The 21,572-nt window shown below is 36.2% G+C and overlaps 1 protein-coding gene across 1 annotated transcript in view; it reads right to left on the bottom strand.

Annotated features, from left to right (window-relative positions):
* TBC1D22A (TBC1 domain family, member 22A) overlaps positions 1-21,572 on the bottom strand; it is a gene marked incomplete at both ends in the record, with an annotated part of 121,455 nt that overhangs the window by 28,207 nt on the left and 71,676 nt on the right. The window contains one exon of the mRNA XM_009083570.1: positions 8,921-9,048. Coding sequence (XP_009081818.1) covers positions 8,921-9,048 — 128 coding nt within the window. The remainder of the gene's footprint in view (positions 1-8,920; positions 9,049-21,572) is intronic.

Genomic DNA, 21,572 nt, shown 5'->3' with positions numbered 1-21,572 from the left:
GCATGTTAAAGACTGTACATAAAGTTTTATATCTCTACAGTTAAAGACAAAACAGTGTGGTTGTTTCTTTGGCTAATACTCTTCCCCTCTTTTCTTTGAGTTTTCTATTATTTCAGATTGCAGTTAGCGTAACAGAAACAATAAGAGGTCACTGACTTCAGTGTTATACCACTCAAATATAATTGCCTGCCACAATAAATTCCTAACGAGCACAACTCCTGCCAATGGAAGGTTGCCCTGGCAACAAAGTTATCCCAGAAGGTAACTATCCATGTGGTAGAAGGTGATGACAGCCAGTTGCCTGACAAAGATTTGAAAAGTATAAAAGCGTTTCAATTGCTCAAGTTGAATGGAAACTTTATGTATCAGGAGTCTATTGACAGTAGAGAAAACACTGACTTGCAGAATACAAAAGTATTGAGAAACTTCCAAAGGAATGAAGAGTTAGAATAAGGAAGTTATGTTAAAACAGGAACATGTGTAGATTGCCAGTCTTTGCAATAAAAGTTCTTCTTTCACTTGTTCACATCTTCCTGTGGTACCAAATAACTAAATTAGATTTAACTCATACTCTCACATTTACTTTTAAAGAGAACAATGTGAAAAGGTGTTCTTGAATTATAATGAAAGTGGGCAAGATCAAGGCTGGACTCGATAGACAGTAAGATGGTGAATTCTAGCTGTCAGGTAGGAAGCTAAAAAAAAATTCCCAAGAGAAAACAAGAGGTGGCAGAATCAAAGGGAGAGGCATGACCTGAATACAGGCTCCAGAGGCTGCTGATGCTTTTTAATCCAGGAGCTGGTTTCTCTTATGGTATATGGCAGGGGGACAAGAAGAGTCACTACCAAGTCACACAGTATTTTTATCTTTATTTCCTAAGAAAATTAAACTTTCATGTTCACATTTTACATTTGGCAGGAAAAGTTATATCCCACTATAACTGTCTCCTCTACTCCTGAACATTTAACCTACCAGCCAGTTTCAATCAAATTGACAAATGCCTAGAAATCTGACAGACACGATCCTACTCACGTGTTAGTAATTGGACATTAAATATTCAGATGTCCAGACACTTTCAACAAGGTCACTAAGCAAGATTCTAAAATTAAGTTACTGTCAAACAAGAAAGTGTTCACGAATTAAAAGGACAAAAATAACAGAATAGGATCTGTGTTGCGCACTAAATTGCTAAGAGGTCTTGAAAAATATTGGTTTGGTAGTGATGCACAATTATCCAGCATAGCTTTTACTGGTAAAAAATAAAGCTGGCTGCAAAAAAGTTATAGAACGCTGTTGTGTCACTGAATAATAAAATGGCAAATGAAATTCATCTGGATATACACACAGAGGGAAAAACCACTGCAAAGCATAAATATCTGATGTCAGCCTTGACATTAACCGCTAAGACAGACAAGCTGGACTAACTACAAGTTAGCTGGAAGTACTCACATTTGACAGGAGGAAAAGCATGAGAACATAAAATACAGAAATAAAAGAATAGAAAACAACTTCATCTCATTTATGCACCTCTGGTATGCCCATCTCTTGAAGAAGTTTCCATTTCCTACATGACAGAAATAGGCACAAAATGTCCATTAAATGCTTTCTCTATGTACAGGTATTTTCAGCTTGGAAAAGGAGTGATTGCATACAGAGATAGAAAACAGTTTTCAGAGAGCTGATGGGGGAAAAGTGAATAAAGAATGATTTGACAAAATTTCTCATAATCAAATAAGTAAGTGGGAATGAATTCAAAGGAATCTCTTCTTAAATCAAAGAAGGAAAAACTCTTTACATACTGCATAAAGAAATTGCAAAAAAATCACTGCCACGGGATGTTTTAAACAGTAGACTTTAAAACAATTAGATACATATTTAATAATACTCAATGGGTATTAAAAAAAAAGTATCACAGATATATAATAAAGCTTGCAAGTAGTAGTAGATGGGAGGGTACACACCTTCCCCATTTTTTGCTCTCACTTTAAATGTTTGTTCTTGTCCACTTAACCTAACCTGGCTCAAGGATCTTTATGGTCCAAAACCAAGCTAAACAAAGAGAAAAAAGAAAAAGACCAGACCACTGGAACAGTGAGAGCTCTTACACTCTTCCTGGCCATGAAAAATTAAATCTGATTTCAACAGATGTATTTTGAGTCTCTTGTCTCAGGTGGTTTAAGGCTTTGATTGAGACCAGAGTAGTAATAATATCTTCCTTGCATAGATTCTATGGTGGCTGTTGAGAAATGCAATCCAGTTCAACTTTAACTGATTTTTTTAAACCTAAACACAAGACAACTGAACTGGAAAACAGACTTAAATCATTCTCATGTTCAGGGAATGAAAATCTCTGATTGAGTCTACATAAAAAAGAGAAACATAAGAGAAAACTGTAACTGCATTTTTTAATACTTCTTAATTCCAACAACTTCTGGACAGACAAAAATCATTATTACACGTCACCTTTTTTTCCCCCCTTTATCTCATTTTTTAAGGGGGGCAAGAGATGATCGTGTTACAATTTCTGTAATCAAACTCTTATTTTAGTAATTCTGTGGAGTCAGACATCTAGTTTTCCATTTGGATAAAGAGAAAACCTGTGCTTCTGCACTTTTTCATGAGCTTCCATAAGATTTCTGGGTTCTCAGCACATCTGGAAAATTACACCAATGTTGTTTATTAAAATATAACGTAACCCTCAATCAAAAGCTAGCAATGAGCTACATAAATGATAATGACAAATAAATGGGAAACAAAAATGTCTGTTACCAGATCAGTCAACAGAGTATATAAGATCCAACATGAGATATATGAGAATAAAAATGAACAGTAAGTCAAGGAGAGAAAAAATACACTTCAGCCCTCCTTCAGGAAGGAAAGGAGATAAATGGCTGGTCAATAACATGTGACAATACTTGGTCTAACTAAGTCACATTTACATTTTCCAAAAAAATATGCAGTGTCATTTTTTCCTCACACAAGAACAGGGCAAAGCTGCAAGGTAGGACAGCAGGGCACTGTAAACAGTACCTATCTCACCTGCCTGTTTTTGTGTACCCAGTGAGTCTGAGTGTGTGACTCATGCCAGCTACATCAGCCTACTTCTTAATGAGCTGGCAATACAGCAGTCAGCCAAGTGGTACTAAGCAAAAGGCTTCCTGGTAGGGGAAAATACTAGGTTGTACACTTGAATTTTAAACATTCACATGGCATATGATGCCACAGAAGAGTACTGCCAACAGGTTGAAGGAGGTGATCCTGCCTGTCTACTCAGCCCTCATGAGGCCACACCTGGAGTACTGTGTGCAGTTCTGAGCTCCTCTTGTCAGAGGGACATGGAGCTCCTGGAGCAGGTCCAGGGAGGGCAATGAAGATGATGAAGGGACTGGAGCACCTCACTGATGAGGAAAGGCTGGGGGAGTTGGGCCTGTTCAGTTTTGAGAAGAGATGACTGAGAGGGACCTCATTAATGTATTCAGGTACATGAATGGGAAGTGCCAAAAGCATAGAGCCAGGCTCTTCTCAGTGGTGGAAACCAATAAGACAAGAGGAAAGGAGCAAAAACTGATGCACAGGAAGTTCCACCTGAATACGAGGAAGAACTTCTTTCCTGTGCAGTCACTGAGCATTGGAACAGATTGCCCAGAGAGGCCATGGATTCTCCCTCACTGGAGGTATTCAAGAACCATCTGGATGCAATCCTGAGCCATGTGCTCTAGGATGGCCCTCCCAGAGTAGGGAGGTTGGACCAGACAACCCACTGTGGTCCCTTCCAACCTAACTTAATTCTCTGATTCTGTATTTAGAACTGAAAACTAATATACATATCTGGTACTTTTTTTTTTCTTATTGTTTTTCCCTGAACAAGTTTTTAGCTACGGAACTTGTATCAGCATCTCTTCTGCAAATTATGTACCTCTACAAGAGTTACTTACACAGAGAAATTGCTGCACAAAAGACAGCACAAAAAGGTAATTTATGTAAGAACATCAGATTGGAAGGAAAACGCTTCCATGAAAAATACATGCACTCCGTTCTACAAGGAAAGTAAGTAAAATGAAGTACTTACATGCCCATGCAAATTCTTATGCTATTTAAAACACCAGTCAGTATAGCACCATCTTATCATCTATCAGGATGATTTGATGGCATTGTTAGAGACTTTCTTCCAGCTGCAAACTGCTCACAAATCATATGTGCTTTTGAACTCAATATTTAAGCAGTTTAAAAATGCTGATAGTTGAAAGTAAACACTGTTCTGCTCTAAGTATTGATATACAACCACTGCTATTCAAGTCCTGTATTGCCATTTCTAGTCAAGAATGAAGAGTTCCAAATGGATGTCACCACTGTAATGGCATTCCTCTCTCCCCCAGCACAGAAGTACACAGCCACATAACCACAGTGGATCTTACAAGTGCCTGAAGGACAACACACATTTTAAGAAGTAGAATAAATGAACTTTGAGTTTTTGATGGTAAACATTTAAAATATTTATCTAGAGTAGAACAGCACAGTTGCTAAGCATTGAGACATTCCCAACTTTTCTTACACAGTATGTTGAATCTCAAGTTAGAATAAGTCCACAAAAGTCAGTTTCAAATAGCAAAGCAATCTTTAAAATTGTGTCAAAACATCCTTCTGGCAAGGAACAAACATGAAACTAACTTGCATTCCATAAGTCCATAGAAATATGTTAATCACTTATATACCCTGAATAATTCAGCCATCATGCTATTTCATTTTACCAGTCCTTTATGCCAAAAAAGATGATGAAATGTAAGATAAAAAAGCAAGATAGAATAGAAGATAAAAATCAGGTCTTATGTTACACTGTTCTGATTTGTGAATATTTCACACTTGACAAAGTCTATGAACATTCATATTAATCAGCTCTACAGATTTAAAACTTGAGTGTCTTGGGTGTAACTTAACAAGCAATTTCTATTTTGACAGGATTTACAAGGCATTTTACTATATTTATCTTTTAAAAAAAAAAAGCAAAGCCTGAATCAAGTGAAAAAGTAGGATAATTTCACTCTCATTAAAATGCAATTGAGGTTAAAGAATAAACTCAAAGAAATATTTTGGGCTAAGCAGTTCTCTCAACATAACCTTTGTAAGCTAGATGATAATGTCTTTACTTTTTCTAGTTTATACAGTTCTGCTACAGAAGACAGTGATGCATTTTAGTGCATTTCATAGATACAGGTACAGAATAACAGAGTATTTCCTGAAGTGAGGATTTGGGAACCTTTCCAAATTTCTCTTCCTCTCAGATCTAACTAGCTCAAGTACAGCTATTTTTGATTATACATCCAATGATTTTCTTCACAAAGCCTAACAAACGACTGATGAATCCTAAATTAAACTAGGCAGAGAATATGACACCAGCCAGAGTACTTTTGCCACCACACATACTGAGATAGAGGGGGATATCATTTAAGTGTCCAATTTTGTTCTCACCAAAGTCAATGTAAGAATGGTAACAAATTTCAAGAGATAGAATGCAGTTCTAAAACCTCCAGCCAACAGCAGTTATCTGTCACACTAGGGAATATAAAACAGCAGACTATTTCAGTGTGCTGTCATTCCCCTGAAAACCCCCTGTTGTGGTTCATGAATCTAGAATTTAGGCTGGAGACAGCATAATATTTATCTTTCCACTACAGAGGAAAACAGGCGGCTTGGCAAGACAAGGCACGGTTTCAACTTTGATCAAGAAGAGAGGAAGAGGAGGAAAGAAAATGTGTTTTTTTCTGTGAAGACAGCAGCAGTAGGACCCTCTCTTTCAAGAGGGGCCACTGTTCTCTAATCTTTGGAGGGGAAGCCATCCACCATCACCCTGGGCTTCACCAGGAAACAAGGGAGATGTGAACATGAAGGAATCTGTCCCCCATATCCTGACCCTCCTCTGACACTGCTGCTATGTCATTCCCAAATCATTCCATGCACTGGGACTAGAGATGACTACAAACAGTGCCTTGCAAAATGCTCCATCCCTTCCCAGGAGCTGCAAGATAGGCAGAGCCTGAGCAAAAGCCTTCACACCAACAGTGCAGGGATGCCTGTATTCCTGGCTGTGGCTGATGTTACACTGCAACATCATTAGCTCACCTTATCTCTGAACTTATAGTGCAGTTAAAGGTATTTCTGTTAACAAAAGTTCAAGAATATCAGGGAGTAGAAGTCAGTACATACACATCCTGAGTAGCCACAGAAAGACCAAAAGGCAAAAGTGTGGAAATCTAAGGAGAACCCTCATGTTTCCTTACTTTCCTCATTTAGAACCCATAAGGTAGCAAAAACAAGCCTAATAAACAGGATCGTCAGCCTTTGAGTACAGTGAGAAAAGCAGTTAGGCATCTATCCAGGCCCTTACAATTATTAGTAGGATTGTTCCTTCCATCTATATCTGCAAAGGTAATTTTTATTTTTTTTAAAATAAGATCCCCTATTATATTTTTGCCTGTACACATTTTACATCTCTCTTTCAAATCCAACATCACAGGTCCATCCATAACCAGACCCTTCGAAAAACTTCTCTAACAATATACCTCTGAATGACCTTTTGGCCTATACCAGGCTTCACAGTTAAAAAACAACTGAAGAAATTCCATCTCTAGAATGTTTTCCATTTGGAAAGCAGCACTGCTGATGCACTTATTAACGATCAGGCAACAAAATGGCTTAGTGACAAGTTATTTGTGTAAAAATATATATTATTGTTGCTTAACACTTTAGTAAAAACTCTGCACAAGCTTTACTGGCTGATGTAGGTTCACTGCATTTATTATCCATATTATCAGGGTGATAAGATTCATATAATAGGCTTATAATAAGTTTAAGATAAGCACAACTGAAATCTGATAAACAACTTGAGGAATTGCTTGAGGTTGCACCAAAAAGAGGTTGGCAATACAGGTGAGTGTCTACATTAAGATATCCTTCCTGGTTTAAAATATGCTATTAAACAATAAATGCATACAGAACAGTCTGCTAAAAAAATGAAACCTGGAAAACAGTACATATCTGCTGCACCTGCTGAGTCAAAAAACAGAATTACTCCTTAAGCATGTTTAATATACAAAAATAATCCCACCCTAGGTATAAGAATCCTATTTAGGTATTAAGGTGTAAGAAACTTTCATTTAAAAGATACACTTGAAAATCCAATGTAAAGCCTTTAAATAGTACAGAAAACTACTGCAAATGTAGCAGAATTTGTTAAATATCAGAATTAAATAATCAGAAACACTTATTATGGATGAAGATCCCTCTGAAGTGTAATTTGAGAGATGCCTATGGACGAGCAATGAGAAAGGATTCCTTTCTGCATGGCAACAGTTAGTTTGTGAAAGTAATTAATTTTCAAAAGCAATTTCTTGACGTTATCATAGAATCATAGCTCACAGATGAGCTCAAAGTGAAGTTTTGGCAAAAACAGCTGTTTCTTGTGCACTTATAGGTGGTTAGCTGGATTAAGGAAGCACTCTTACATGATTTTAGCACATGGATAAGGCTAATGACCAAGTACCAAGTGCAGTGCTAGAGTTACATGGTAAAAAACATTCAGGAGTTAGAATTACTGCAGCAATAGCAACAAAAATCATTCCAAAAGGAGCTAAATTAGCTACAGTGAAACATTTAAATAGCTCAATCTTTCAATTTCTCAGAAAGATCTTATAAAGAATAAATATTTTCCACTGGAATAAAATGCCAGGTAACAACAGATACTCCAGTGAAGAACAGATATTATAATGAGAAAAAGCAGGCAAAAGGACCCAAAGTCCTTTTGGAAGGAAGCAATAAAATGGAAGCAATAGCCAAATTCAGTTCAGAAACTTCTTGAAGATGAACAACCAAACAAACTCTGCAAGGATGCCACCTCTTAGGACAGGTTAACAGTACAAGCGAAAGATCCCTCATTTCTTAACGTTTTCTTATCCGATTTGGATACCATTATATAAAACAGACTTCACTGAAACAACTTACTGGACTCATTAAATGAACAGCAAGGAATTTTTCACCTTCTATTTGAAGTCTGGATAGATAGTGTAAGTAGACATTCTGGCACTGAAGTGTATGAAACTACCTGAATATTGCTACATAGTGAGTAGATACAAAGACACTGATATTTAAAGATGTTACATTTCCTTACAAGGCAGAAATTAAGAGTTAGTCTAATATTTACTAATTCAGTTGAAAATTCTTCTGGAATTCAAAACCTTTTTACTTTTCTTTCTTCCCCCCCCCCCCCCATTAACTTTTACAACAAAGTCGGTAGATAAGGATATATAGTTTAAACACATAGTAAAAAATTGCAACCAGAAGATACTGGAAGGAACATCAAGTAACAGAAATAAGAACAGGTAAACAGTGTTTCTCCAGTATCACTACTTTCACTTGACAGCCAGGTAGGAAATTATTGAGGAAAAATAATGACCACAACTAGAGGTCAGTAACATAAGGAATTTTGTCTGGACAAACAGTAGGACAGAAGACATGACAAAAGGATGAATGCTGAGAACTGAAGACTGAAAGCTAGTATTGGATGGAGTAGTTAAGAAGATGGGCAATAAGAAGCCTGTAACTCAGAGTCAATAGAGAGCATTGATTCAGCACAATTCAATGTTTCGTTTCTCTGAAGAGACAGAATGGAACATTGACATTAACTGTGAGTGAATGTTCATTTTAGTACTACAAACTATCATGACATCAAGTGCTCGGTTTTGAAGGGCGAGAAGACTGAAGACATGAAATGTTTCTAAGTAGTAGTGACCACTGAAGGCTTTTTCCACTTATGATGATGATTCTCAGATGACACTAAAGCAAAAGGTTCAAGGCAAAACACTCACAAAGATACTAGCATGTCCAAAACACATTACCAGAGTTACAGAGGTTTAAAAAAGTACTTACTTGGTATGTGTCCCATAACCTGATGGTACATCGTAAAGGGACTTCTCTCATCAGCAAGTTATTCATCCAACGGAAAGCAAATTGCAAGTATTTCACCTCATGCTGATCCAAGTGCCTATGAACTTGTTCTGAAGACAGAATAAACAGGTATTTTACTGCAACTTTTCTGAAGTCTTAAGTATCAAATGCACTGTGTAAAACAATAAAATACTCCTCCAATCTCAAGGAAACAAAATGTGGTGGTGCATGAAAATTCTTACAACTCAATTAAACCACCCAAAATATAAACTAGTTAAATATTACATTGGACTGATTTTTCTGCCTCTAGATGGCTTAAACAACTCGTCTGAACTGTGTTATCTTACGAAACATTAAGATCAGAGCTTTATAATACACCACAAAAAAAACACCTGGTTATAATGTGAAATGATTAGGTATATATATACTCATTACTTTCTTGGGCTACAAATTATTTGGCGCAAGATTACAAGAAACAAGGTCTGCAAATAAAATAATGGCTTCCAAAAAGAAAGAGTTAGTAATGAAAAGAAGACAACATTAAATTAAGAAGGCAAAGAAATATAAGAAAAGGACATGTAAAGGTTGTAGTCACTTGAGACCAAAAAAATGTGAGATTAATGTGTATGAAATACAGTGAGAAAACTTAGGTAACTTGCAGCTTAAATAATTTCTTACTATAACAAATAAATACAAATAAACTAGTACAAATGAATGGTTTCTAAACCAGTACCCATGCACACTGTGTTTACTGTAGCACCTTTACTATTTGAAAGCTGTGATAATCACTTGCACGGGTTATTGCTAGAGCTAATAGAACTTATATACTATGTGGTTTATCTATATCTAGCAGAATTTTCTCCAAAAAGGATCACAGACATTCTGCTAACAGGCTTTAGCTAACATGCTCAAGTATGACATCAGTATGGTGTAAATGGCAAAGACTGCAGAAATGATAATGTCTTATTTTTGCCAAATTTATGACATAAAGTCTTTGTTAAAGTCTAACTAAGGCATTCCTACTGTCTTTCTATATAAAAACACATTGTTCAGAGATTTTTACTACACTGAACATCCTCCATCCACATTCACAGAAGTATATTATCAGTTAAAACAATGAGCATGTGCTCATCTTCCAAATCACATTTCTCAGAAAGATCTAAAAAGGCACTAAAATACTAAATTAATTTTAAAAACAATCTCATGAGTATGGCAGCACTGTTACAGGAAACACTACCTAAAGATTAAGGCAACAGAAGTTAAGTGATACAAAATTATAATAGAGACTGAAGCTGCTTTCATTTTTTTTATTTCCTCAACATGTATTTTGTGGCTATATCAAAGTGTCTGCCAATATAAATCAGTTGCTTCAGTATGGAAGCAAGAAGTAAAATTATTTTTAGATCTTAAAAATAATCAACAGTGAGCTTCTTTAAAAAAATAAAACATCACAGCACATTACTCCAAAGGTCCTTATCACAACATACCATTCCTACTGATATCTGGCAACAAATACCCATGAAAATGTATAGGCAAGTATATAAAACTGCATACACATCTTAAAACCATATGCTACCTCTGCTGGGAACTTTTTTAAGTCATAGCTATTTACAAAGAGATGTGAATCTTTAAATATTAATTTAATTGCTATGTATAGCACTTACCAACTAATTAGGTACTTCTGCTATGCAACAGATGGAACTGCAATGATGGGATGTGAAAAGGTAGAGAATGAGGATGGAGAGGTAATGATCTTATGCTCTTCTAAGTGATCTCATCAAGTCCTGGATAATCCCCCTCCTTCTCTGTCATCCAGTGCACAGGAAACTACTACAGCTTTACCACTATATATTGCACCTACATATTGACAATATTTCTAAAATTAAATGAGGATTTTGTGGTGGATTTTCCACTACCCGTAACAGCCTCAGCCTTCCAGTCTTGAGGCCCTGTGACTAATCTTCCTTCCTCTACAAACCTGATATCCTCCCATCACCTTCACACCCCTCTTTGCCAGAATTTCTCCAGAAGTCATCAGCTGCCCCAGCTGGCAGAGACACAACAGCCAATATCAAGGCTAGTTCTCAGCTCTGCGTAAAAAGAACAACCCATGCAAGTGCAATAAGCCTCAAGCCAGCACTCCAAACACAATGGCTAACTGTGGGGCTTGCTCTGCAGCCCTTCCTCAGCAGCCATCTGCATTGTATCTCTTTTTTTAAAACAAAAAAAGAAGAAAAAGGCAACAAATGAGCTTTACAAAAGTCATGAAATTCTGCACAGTGGAGATTTTTCTCCTTCTGGAAAATGCTGATGAAACAAGTACTCAAGCCTGAAAAGTTATTGGAAGGACAAAACAAATGCGATAACCACATATTTTCTGCAACCTTTGAGAAATAGGTTTAAAAATAAAACAAGGCAGTTTATACATAGATGTCCACATTTTGAAGACAGTATAAGCTTCAGAAGCCTCTGTATTTTAATTTTCCACACAAAAGCCTTTAACTGCTCGAGAGTTAGAATAGAATAGTTCAGTTGGAAGGGACCTACAAGGATGATCCAATCTAACAACCTGACCACAAGTTAAAGCATGTTAAGGGCATTGTCCAAATGCCTCTTAAACATTGACAGGCTTGGGGCATTGACCACCTCTCTAAGAAGCCTGTTCCACTGCTTGACCAAGCTCTCAGTAAAGAAATGCTTCCTAAAGTCAAGTCTGAACCTCCCTTGATACTGCTTTGAACGATTACTATGCCTCTTCTCACTAGATCCCAGGGAGAAGAGCTCAGCACCTCCCTCTTCACTTTCCCACTCAGGAAGTTGCAGAGAAAAATAAGCCCACCTCTTAGCCTCCTTTTCTGCAAACTAGACAAGAACAAAGCCCTCAGCTGCTCCTCATAGGACATGCCTTTCAGCCCTGTCACCAGATTTCCTGCCCTCATCTGGATACATTCACGGGTCTGCACATTTTTATTAAATTGTGGGACCCAGAACTACACACAGTGCTCAAGATGACGCTGCACCAACACTCAGGACAGGGGGATAATCAACTGTTTTGACCAACAGGTGATGCTGCGTTTGATGCACCCCCAGGATGGGGTTTGCCCTCTCAGGTGCCAGGGCACACAGCTGACTCCTACTGAGCTGCTGCCAACCAGCACCTCCAGATTTCTTTCTGCAGGGCTGTTCTCCAGATGTAGCCCCAGCCAGTGCAACCCTTTGAGCCCTGTCCTCTGCAGCTCTCTGCCCAGTGCACCATTACTCAGGACAAATACAGAATTACTATGGTGTATCTGCCTTTGCTCTAGGCGCATTCAGCTGCAAGTTAAACATACTGAAGTGGGAAACTGCGCTGAATTTGTTTTTTGAATGTCACAGATACCTATGTTGCTGACTATTCTAGTTAGATAATCCAGTACATCAAGCAGGATGCAAAAAAAGTCAGTTTTGTTTCTAACTGAAGTTACTAATGCACAAACATTTTTGTTCTTCACAGAGCAGAAACAAATTTCATTTGCTTGCTTGCAGCCATTGAAAGTAAGCAGTAAAGAACAACAAATTGTGCCAGTTGTGATATTTCAACTATGGTTGTTAATGGGCATAATGCATTTCTTGAAAGTTGCTTTCTAGTCTAAATGAGTTGAAAAATGGATTACTAAGCTCTGTGCATTATACCCAGTTGAAGCAAGACTGGAATAGAAGATGCACTGAGTAAAGAAGCTAATGCTCCCTGCTTTGTAAGGAATTGTGAGTGGAGGCTAATTTGCTGATAAAGGTAATTTGGGCTGACATAATCTAAATCTAAATTTTCCATTTCACTGAAAATAAGTACAAATGTGCAATGAACAAGAAGATATATAATTACTGTCAGCTTTAAGATTTCAAGCATTTTATAAAAGCTACTTCTACTGCAGTTTCTGAAAAAAAATTATTTACAGTTTTAAAAAATAATTCTTTAATCAACATTCAAAAGAAACAAGAATTATATTTAATAAGTTTCCCAATACTTTCAATAAATCTAGACATAAAATTTGGGCGAAGGAAGTCTTCTGATTAAAGAATAAAATACATTGTACAAATACATTCCAAAGTAGCACACTCCCCAGAACATGTAACCTGTATATAAAGAACATTTAAAACTATTCATTATTTTATGAAATACATTTATTGGATACATTATTTTGGACACTGAACCACCTTAAACAGATACTTCTCATGGCAGAAGGGCCTATACCATAAAACATTTATTCTTCATGTTCAGTGTCAGCTTCTCCCGCTGTTGTACTGATTTCAAAATTAAAATTGTATATGACTACAGAACTACAGACTGAAGAATTAAGGACAGAAACAATCTGTACTAAAGCGTGACTCAAGTGCTGTTCTGACAGGGGGATGCTGTCAGAATGAGCCCCTGGGCAAGCTTACGCACAGGCAAAGAGGAACCACAAAATAATACAAAATTATGCACAAACTGTCCAATTACAGTGGCACAACACGGTGCCACTGTATCCAGCAGTGCAATTTATCACTGCAGAACATTAGCCTTCGGTGTTCACCTTTACTCAAAGAACCCTATCAACCCTAGTTTTGACATTTTGAATATTACTTAAAGTTCACCTTTACTTATATTTCATACCCTGAGAACTTCACTATTAACTATATACTTGATACATATTTCATTGTAACATAAAACGCACCAAGTGTTAAAAATTATCTGAAATGTGCTTAAGCTATGAATCTCTCATAAAGAGACCTTTTATTCCAACAAAAGGAAGAAAAGTAACATTTCTCATGAATATCCACCTGATTCTTCTTAGAAAAGTGTACACTAGCTACTCTGGTACCAAAGCAAAATGAACAGTAAAATAATGAGCCAACCTTTGTCACAGAAGCTTATTGACACCACCACTTACATGCACAATGATTTTTTTATATTGATCCTTAACATATGAAAACACGCTACAGAAACATACTGGTGATCCTGTTTTCCATGGACTAATATAATAATTTAGGCTGGAAAAAAACCTAAGATCTTGATTCTAAACCATTAACCTAACACTGCAGATCCCACCACTAAACCATGTCCCTAAGGACCACATCTACAGGTATTTTAAACACTTTCAGGGATGATGACTCAAACATTTCCCTGGGCAGCATGTTCCACAGACTGACAATTCTTCTGGTAAAGACATTCTTCATAATATTCAACCTAAACTTCTCCTGGCACAACTTCAGGCCATTTCCTCTTGTCCTGTCACTTGTTATTTGGCAGAACTGATCAACCCCTACCTGGCTACAACCTCCTTTCAGGTCGTTGTAGAGAGTGATAAGGTCTCCCCTGAGCCTCCTTTTCTCCAGGATAAACACCTCCAGGTCCCTCAGGTGCTCCTCATAAGACCTGTGCTCCAGACCCTTCACCAGCCTCACTGCCCTTCTCTGGACATGCTCCAGCACCTCAGTGTCTTTCTTGTAGTGATAGGTCCAAAACTGAACACATGATTCAAGGTGTCTCACCAGTGGTGAGTACAGGGGGACAATTCCTGCCCTAGTCCTGATGGCCACACTATTTCTGATACAAGCCAAGATGTCTGGGGACACTGTGCACCTGGGCACACTGCTGGCTCATGTTCAGCCACTGTCAACCAGCACCTCCAGGTGCTTTTCGCCAGGCAGCTTTCCAGTCACTCTGTCCCCAGCCTGTAGAGCTGCATGGGGCTGTTGTGACCCATGTGCAGGACCCAGCACCTGATCTTGTTGAACCTCACAATTGTCCTTGACCCATCGACCCAGCCTGTCTAGATCCCTCTGCAGAGACTTTCTACCCTCCAGCAGACCAATAATCCCACCCAACTTGGTGCAAACCGACTGAGGGAGCACTCCATTCCCATCTGAGAGTCCCCACATACTGAATCTTGCTGTCCAAAAGAAAGAACCTTGTGACCAGTCAATGACTGCTTTCTTTTTGAGTACTCTACCCACTGAAAGCAAACTTTTAATTTAATTCTCTCTCCTCCTGAATAATTTCTACATTGCTCAAAGCCAGGATGTTTATGGGAGACAAAGGTAAGGGTTTTGAAGTAAAATCTCAACATCAGATATTGCCAGATGCAGATTCAGGCTTACAACCCCCAATCTAAATTAATGAAATTCAGAACAGAAATACTTCTGTCAAGACTACAGCTTAGCAATGAGTGATAAGTAGTAATGTACATTAACTTTTATTAATAGATATTAATAACAAAAGAAGCTCCTGACAACTGAAGAAGGTATTCTTAAATGTGCACCTGAAGATGAGATCTCATTATGACATACAATTCTGCTACAAATAATAGTAGAGATCCAAGTGAAATATTTACATGCTGATTATATCTTGTTCCAGACTTAGATTTGCTTTCTATAACTCGCTAAAACCATCCACTGTAAAAATTACAATAAAAGCATTTTAAAAAATACATTAAGTCCTATAAAATAAAAATATGACTGGCAGATACCCAGAAATATTACCAAATTATATTCTCCTCATGACCTACAGTTTAGACATAATGGTCTATCAGAATTTAGCTCACTGAATGTACAGCTAGTAGCTATGGATGAGAAGTATCTTCATCACACACAAAAGATATGGTTGACACTGCAATACTAAAAAGCCCAAGGCACTGATCCCATAGTAAAAGTAGAAAACAGTAGAGGAGGGAAGGAGGGAAGGAGGGAAGGAGGGAAGGAGGGAAGGAGGGAAGGCCTAGTTGCCTCAGGGAACCAAAAGAAAGTAATAATTCTGTGTTAACTAACACACAGTGGAGGAAAACATCAGAAAAATCATTTAATACTGATCGAGAAAGTCCTACCCTTCTAGCTAAAAGTTAATGTATCTCATGTTTCCAGGAGGACCTCAAACTTAATAATCAAAGTGCAATAAACAACAGAGAAAAATGTGTTTCATGAGATACTTTTACTTCCAGGTACCATCACTGTACTTCTCCAGCCTGTTGTTCTAAATCACAACTGTGAGCATTCATAACAGGGTTTACGCTTAACACTTTTTAAATTCCCCATCATGGTGAGCTTCTACTTTCTTGCCTTTCCTTCTCTTTTTAATTTGCCATGAAAATAGTAGGGTTTGGGTATGTAAAAGCCAAAGTCCTTACAGCACTCAGGAATTTACAAATGATTTTACAGTCAGTCCCAACTCTTGCTAAGATCTCTGAACTCTGTAAATAGCATACAAATATAATCTCCACGGTAAAACATAAAAATATGATTTAAAAGATATATTAATTAACTACAATACCAAATGAACAGCACTTACAAGTAGATTAAAGTATCATACAGTAATTACAGCCATAAAATCAGATATAAAATAAGTACTAGTAAGCTAAATAAAACAGCTTTATTAAAATGAAAAAGAGCTTTACTGTGCAAATTAATTCAAACAATTATGAAATGCTTACAAGATTCTTAATCACTTCAGCACCGACCTGACATATAAAGATGGACCAACAGACAAGGTCCTTATTAATTGCAACACCAGCAGTTAAGGTCTAAGTAAATTATATGTCCATTTCCAATTCAAAATGCTTCCACATGGTTAAGAATGCAAGTTTTGTGACTCTTAAAATTAGAATTCTTTTTTCAAGATACTTTAACATATTCCTAATTCAAAATTATTAGTATCAGTAAAATGTTTTACAATATAATTAAACCTGAACCTAATTTTACACATACAATTACATATTCTTTACCCATCAACCAAAAAATCACTAGAGTGATTGAATACATAACAAAGATAGATTAAATGTCACCCATTACCACAGTTTCATTATCAGTGCATTGTATGAACACCCAAGATTCAAATTAAAAACCAAATTAATTAGTCTATATGTATCACATACATTGACCACATTACTTGTTCTGTGAGTTCTTACTAAACACCAGTAAACTGTGTAATAAGAATTTGTACTAGTGTTAGTTAACCACCATGTTAGTCTTGGTGGTTATTTTGCCTTTTTGACGCTCAGATTTTCCTGAAGAAAAAAGCAAAACAATTTTTTTCTGTAGTTAAAAAAGTTCAATCAGCAAAGAAACTGAATCCCCTTCAGAGTTATTAACACTACTCAATAGGTATCTCTAAGTACTTTTTGGCTTAAATCATCATATGAAAAGTTCTGAGCAGAACTGGGAAATGTTTGTGTTTGACAGTTCCATAAGAACAGGCACCTTTATCCCCTGGGACGAGCACCTGCTGAATGCCAAACATCCACACAACATTAACAGAACAAACTCTAGGAATCCCAAGTGAAGTCTGAACATTTAAAACTTTAGCAGCCCAAAAAAAACACACAGCTCTTTAACAAATCCACCTCTACTGGCTCTGGTCTAATGAAGGATGTTTTATAAACCTCTGCAATTAAATAAGAAACCATAATATCATACAAAAATATTAAGAAATATACCAACCAACCTTTTAGACATATCTACAGCAAATATTTCAAAGCATGATAAGCACACAGAATGGTGCAATTAAATAAGCTCTTTTGCTGTGAATAAACAAAAATATATATAAAATAAAAAAACCTCGTGAATTGACATTTCATGAAGACTTCGACCTGTACACATATACACACAACACTTATAAATATATACAAGAGAACAAAATTTAACATTTTTATGTGAATAGCAAAACTATATGCAAAGTATCAATTTAAGACCATGACACAGAAGGACTTTTTCACAAGTCCTTACTTGTGGCATTACCTACAGGACTGCAGACAACTGGCCAGCCAAGATATTTGTACACCAAAGATGGGAATTAGTAAAAAAAATACAATTAGTGGCATCAAGAGTAACTTGCTCAAAACATTAAACCAAAATGTATAATGTAATTTGTCTGTCATTTGATGTGAATGAAAAACAAACCCCACATTTAAAACATGGCAGCAATAAAAAAATAGGACTCGTAAAGTTATTAATATAACATGGTTTCAAAAGGTGAAAGAGGAATTTAACTGCACTTAGGCATAAGTGAAAATATTTCCCCAAACAATATTATGCAGTATTTTTTAAAAGTCATTCTTTGAAATAATTCAAATATAACAACTTTAATCTTGCACTAAAAAAACCTTCCTCTTAAAAAGATTGTCATTTTTTTCCCAATATTAAAGAAGAAATAAACCAGAAAATGCCCCAATTAAAATACCATATGTAAGAAGACCTGTGATAACTCTCCAAAACAGATAACCAGAAGATGCATTGACAGTAGTAAGAGCAGAAATTCTGAAATATTACTGAACCTTTGAAAAATGTAGCAGAATTCTAAATAAGCTTCCTTATAGGAAAGACAAAATGCAGCACTGTTTTTATGTTCTTATGTATTTTTCCATCTCTTCTATTTTCAAGAGGAGCGGCAAAGTATATAGAGCAACAGTAAGAGCTTTTTACTTTATAATACTTTTCTGCATTTTTATTTTTCCATATCTTATTACAAAGATTCAAGACATAATTCTACAAAAAGATTGGTGACTTCTGGTGAAAGAATCTGGAACAGTAATAACACAGAATTTCTTTGACTACAAGATAAAATAAGGGCAGATCAGGCTGTGCAGAACACAGACACAAACCCCAGGAGCTGTTCTATAAAAGATATAGAAAAAAATCTTTACAAACTTAACCCCACAGAAGATACTGAATACTTATACTAAGTTGAGTTGTCAATACTGCCATTATAGTTTTTTGTAATAGTAAAAAGATGCACACATAAATAAATTTAACATTATAATAGGCATTTATATATATACATATATATATCTAACTGCCTTCTTGCTAATTTGGAAGGAATGCTACGTAATTTTAACATCTTTTATCAATGTTTATGGAAACCCAAGACTACTTTTATCCACAAATGCTCAGCCTCCTCCAAATGGCTACCTTAAACTCTCTAATGCAATTACCAGACCTCTTAAAGTGAAGAAGCTGACACTCTCCCAAGCGTGAAACCAGCCAAATGCTAAACACCTGTAAATTCTGGAAACACAGATCCTGAACTAATTTTGGCATTCCTATACTATGTCTCTGGTTTCAAGTCCAAATGAAGTTAAAGTGGAAGACAGCATGAGCATGCCAAATGAGTATGACCTTTTACAAACCACGAGAAAAGGTACTTAATTTGGAGCAGAAAATATCTACTGACATTAGAGGAAACAAAAGAGTTAACTAGGTATAACAGATTACTTATATTACTCAGGCATCTATTGATCCCCCCTCTAAATTTTTTTGTTTAATTCCTACAAAATCTGAATCTCAGAATTTAAGGGGTTGGAATGGATGTTACAGAACATCTAGTCCCAACCTCCTGCCATGGACAGGGACACCTCCCACCAGACCAGATTGCTCAAGGCCTCATCCAGTCTGGCCTTGAACACTGCCAGGGATGGGGAAAACCATGACAAGGAGATAAAAGAAACTGAATAATGTTTTATCTTCAAATTCCATCTCATCTGTAACAACATTCTATTAACAAACTAAAAAATTCCATTAAACACAATTCATCAAAATCATTTTCTGGCATTTAAGCAGAATGAGACGATTAAACGAGCACAGTATTTTGTCTGTTTGAAGTCTTCTGCAATGTTCTGCAGTGCACACACAAGGACAGTTACTTTGAGGGGAGCTGTGATCCATAAGGCTGGGTTAATGAAGCTTCCTTGAATCACTAACAAAGCATTAGCACAAGCATCCCTTTTTATAGACTAGCAATCCATTACTATTAGCAAACAAGTTGCATAGTCTTCATCCACTCATACAGCTGCTTACTACATCAAGATTCTTGTTACCATACAGTTACCCAGCATCAAGAAAGCAATGTGACATAGTAACAACAGGATTATTTTCTTCCTCAATTAACCTTACTTAGCACTTAGGAAATCTATAGATATAGATATAGATATATAAAAAATAGATTGTAAGATTTATTTTTTAAAAACAAAGCCACTGAATTCATATTGACCATACATTTCCCTTTAACTCCAGTACAGCAGACCCAGTATCAAGATCAAAAAACAAAAGCAAAAAGAAATGAAAAGTAAACCACAATAACACATAATTCAATCAAACTGTGCCATGATTCCATCAAAAATCCAACAAGTTCAGGATCCCTTAACTGAGGCATCCAAAAGTTTACGACAGCACTACACATCCACCACTGCCTAATTAACAATTAAAACTTTATTTTAATCTTACAAGTACTTTGCTGTGCTTTCTCCAACTATACTGGTCAAAACATCCTTTACTACTCAAGCATGTAAAGGATCTAGAGTTACAATTAATTTGAGATGTTACCTTGCAAGTATTAAGGACCATAGGAAAAATCAAACTCATGCTGCCCACTGAAAACTACAAAAAATAATTATGAAGATCTCACAAAATTATTTCAAATTAGATAAAAATCAGAAACCCACACTTTACTCTCAGTTGCAAAGAATGATAACAGGACAGTATAAGAAAACACAACTATTTGCTACAACTGTCTATGTGCAGCCTTGATTATAATGCTTCCTAAACCTAATCATTGAGAAAAACTACTTAACTAAATCCCTAAAGCTCTGAAGGTACATAAGACTTCAGCTTTCCTTTCTTTCTTTCTTAGAAACTAAACAGTAATATATTGTATTATACTTCATATTTTATTACATAAACCAACAAAGATTTGATTATCAGAATGCTGTTTTTTAATTTCAAAAACTTTGTGAAACAATTTGTTTATACAAATGTTCATTGACCAAGCTAAGGAACTCAGTTTATAGGCGTTATAATTAAACACTTCATTTCACATACAATCATTTGCTCCTGTAAGTAAGGGAAATGTAAATACCAATAGTGATACAAGCCTAAAATGACATATAGAAACTCACACTGCAAGCAGTTAAGACTATTTTCAAAGTAATAAAATATGCTGATTTAAATATATTTTAAACATAAATATTTGGCTACCCAATATACAGAAATATCCCCTTATATTTTTCATATTCATTTGCATTTAAAAAATATATCTACAACAAAAAGTTTTACATATATTTAAATTAGAGTGCAATATTACACCAACATTGTTCTGCTGCCCTTAGTTTTTGATCGTTAAAAATACTTTTACCATCCTAGAAGAGCAGCAAGAACATTATCAAACATTCAGGATGTACATATGAGCAGGACACCCCAAAATCTCCTATGGTAAGCACTGGCACAAAAAAACCCTTCACAATATGTGTAACAAAGAGTGGGAATTAATGTTTCCAAGAAGATTATCAAATATTAAGCCACAGAAGAAATATTTTTTTTATCTGCTCACTGACAGGCTAGTGTTGCAAATATATGCCTGGTTCTGCTTGGCAACACTTTGTTAATACTCTGTCATTAATTTAACAAACTATCAAGAGAGTATGTTTAGAATGGGCAAGCATTATCTCTTGCATTTCATTTAATTAAACTCTGTTCTAGCAATGTGACAGTCAGCATTTCATGAAGGGAATTATTTTAAGGGTGAAGGTAGAAAATATTTCAAAGTACCCTGCTAAAACATGAAAGCATAATCTAAAATTACCCCTGCACATACTGTAATTTATCTATAAAATTAAAGATGCTATTTCCAGCG

This window comes from Acanthisitta chloris, unplaced genomic scaffold, assembly GCF_000695815.1.
Source record: "Acanthisitta chloris isolate BGI_N310 unplaced genomic scaffold, ASM69581v1 scaffold17501, whole genome shotgun sequence".
Lineage (NCBI taxonomy): Eukaryota > Metazoa > Chordata > Aves > Passeriformes > Acanthisittidae > Acanthisitta > Acanthisitta chloris.
The sequence above is the reverse complement of the archived record's forward strand: the minus strand, read 5'-3'. Positions and strand labels throughout refer to the sequence as shown.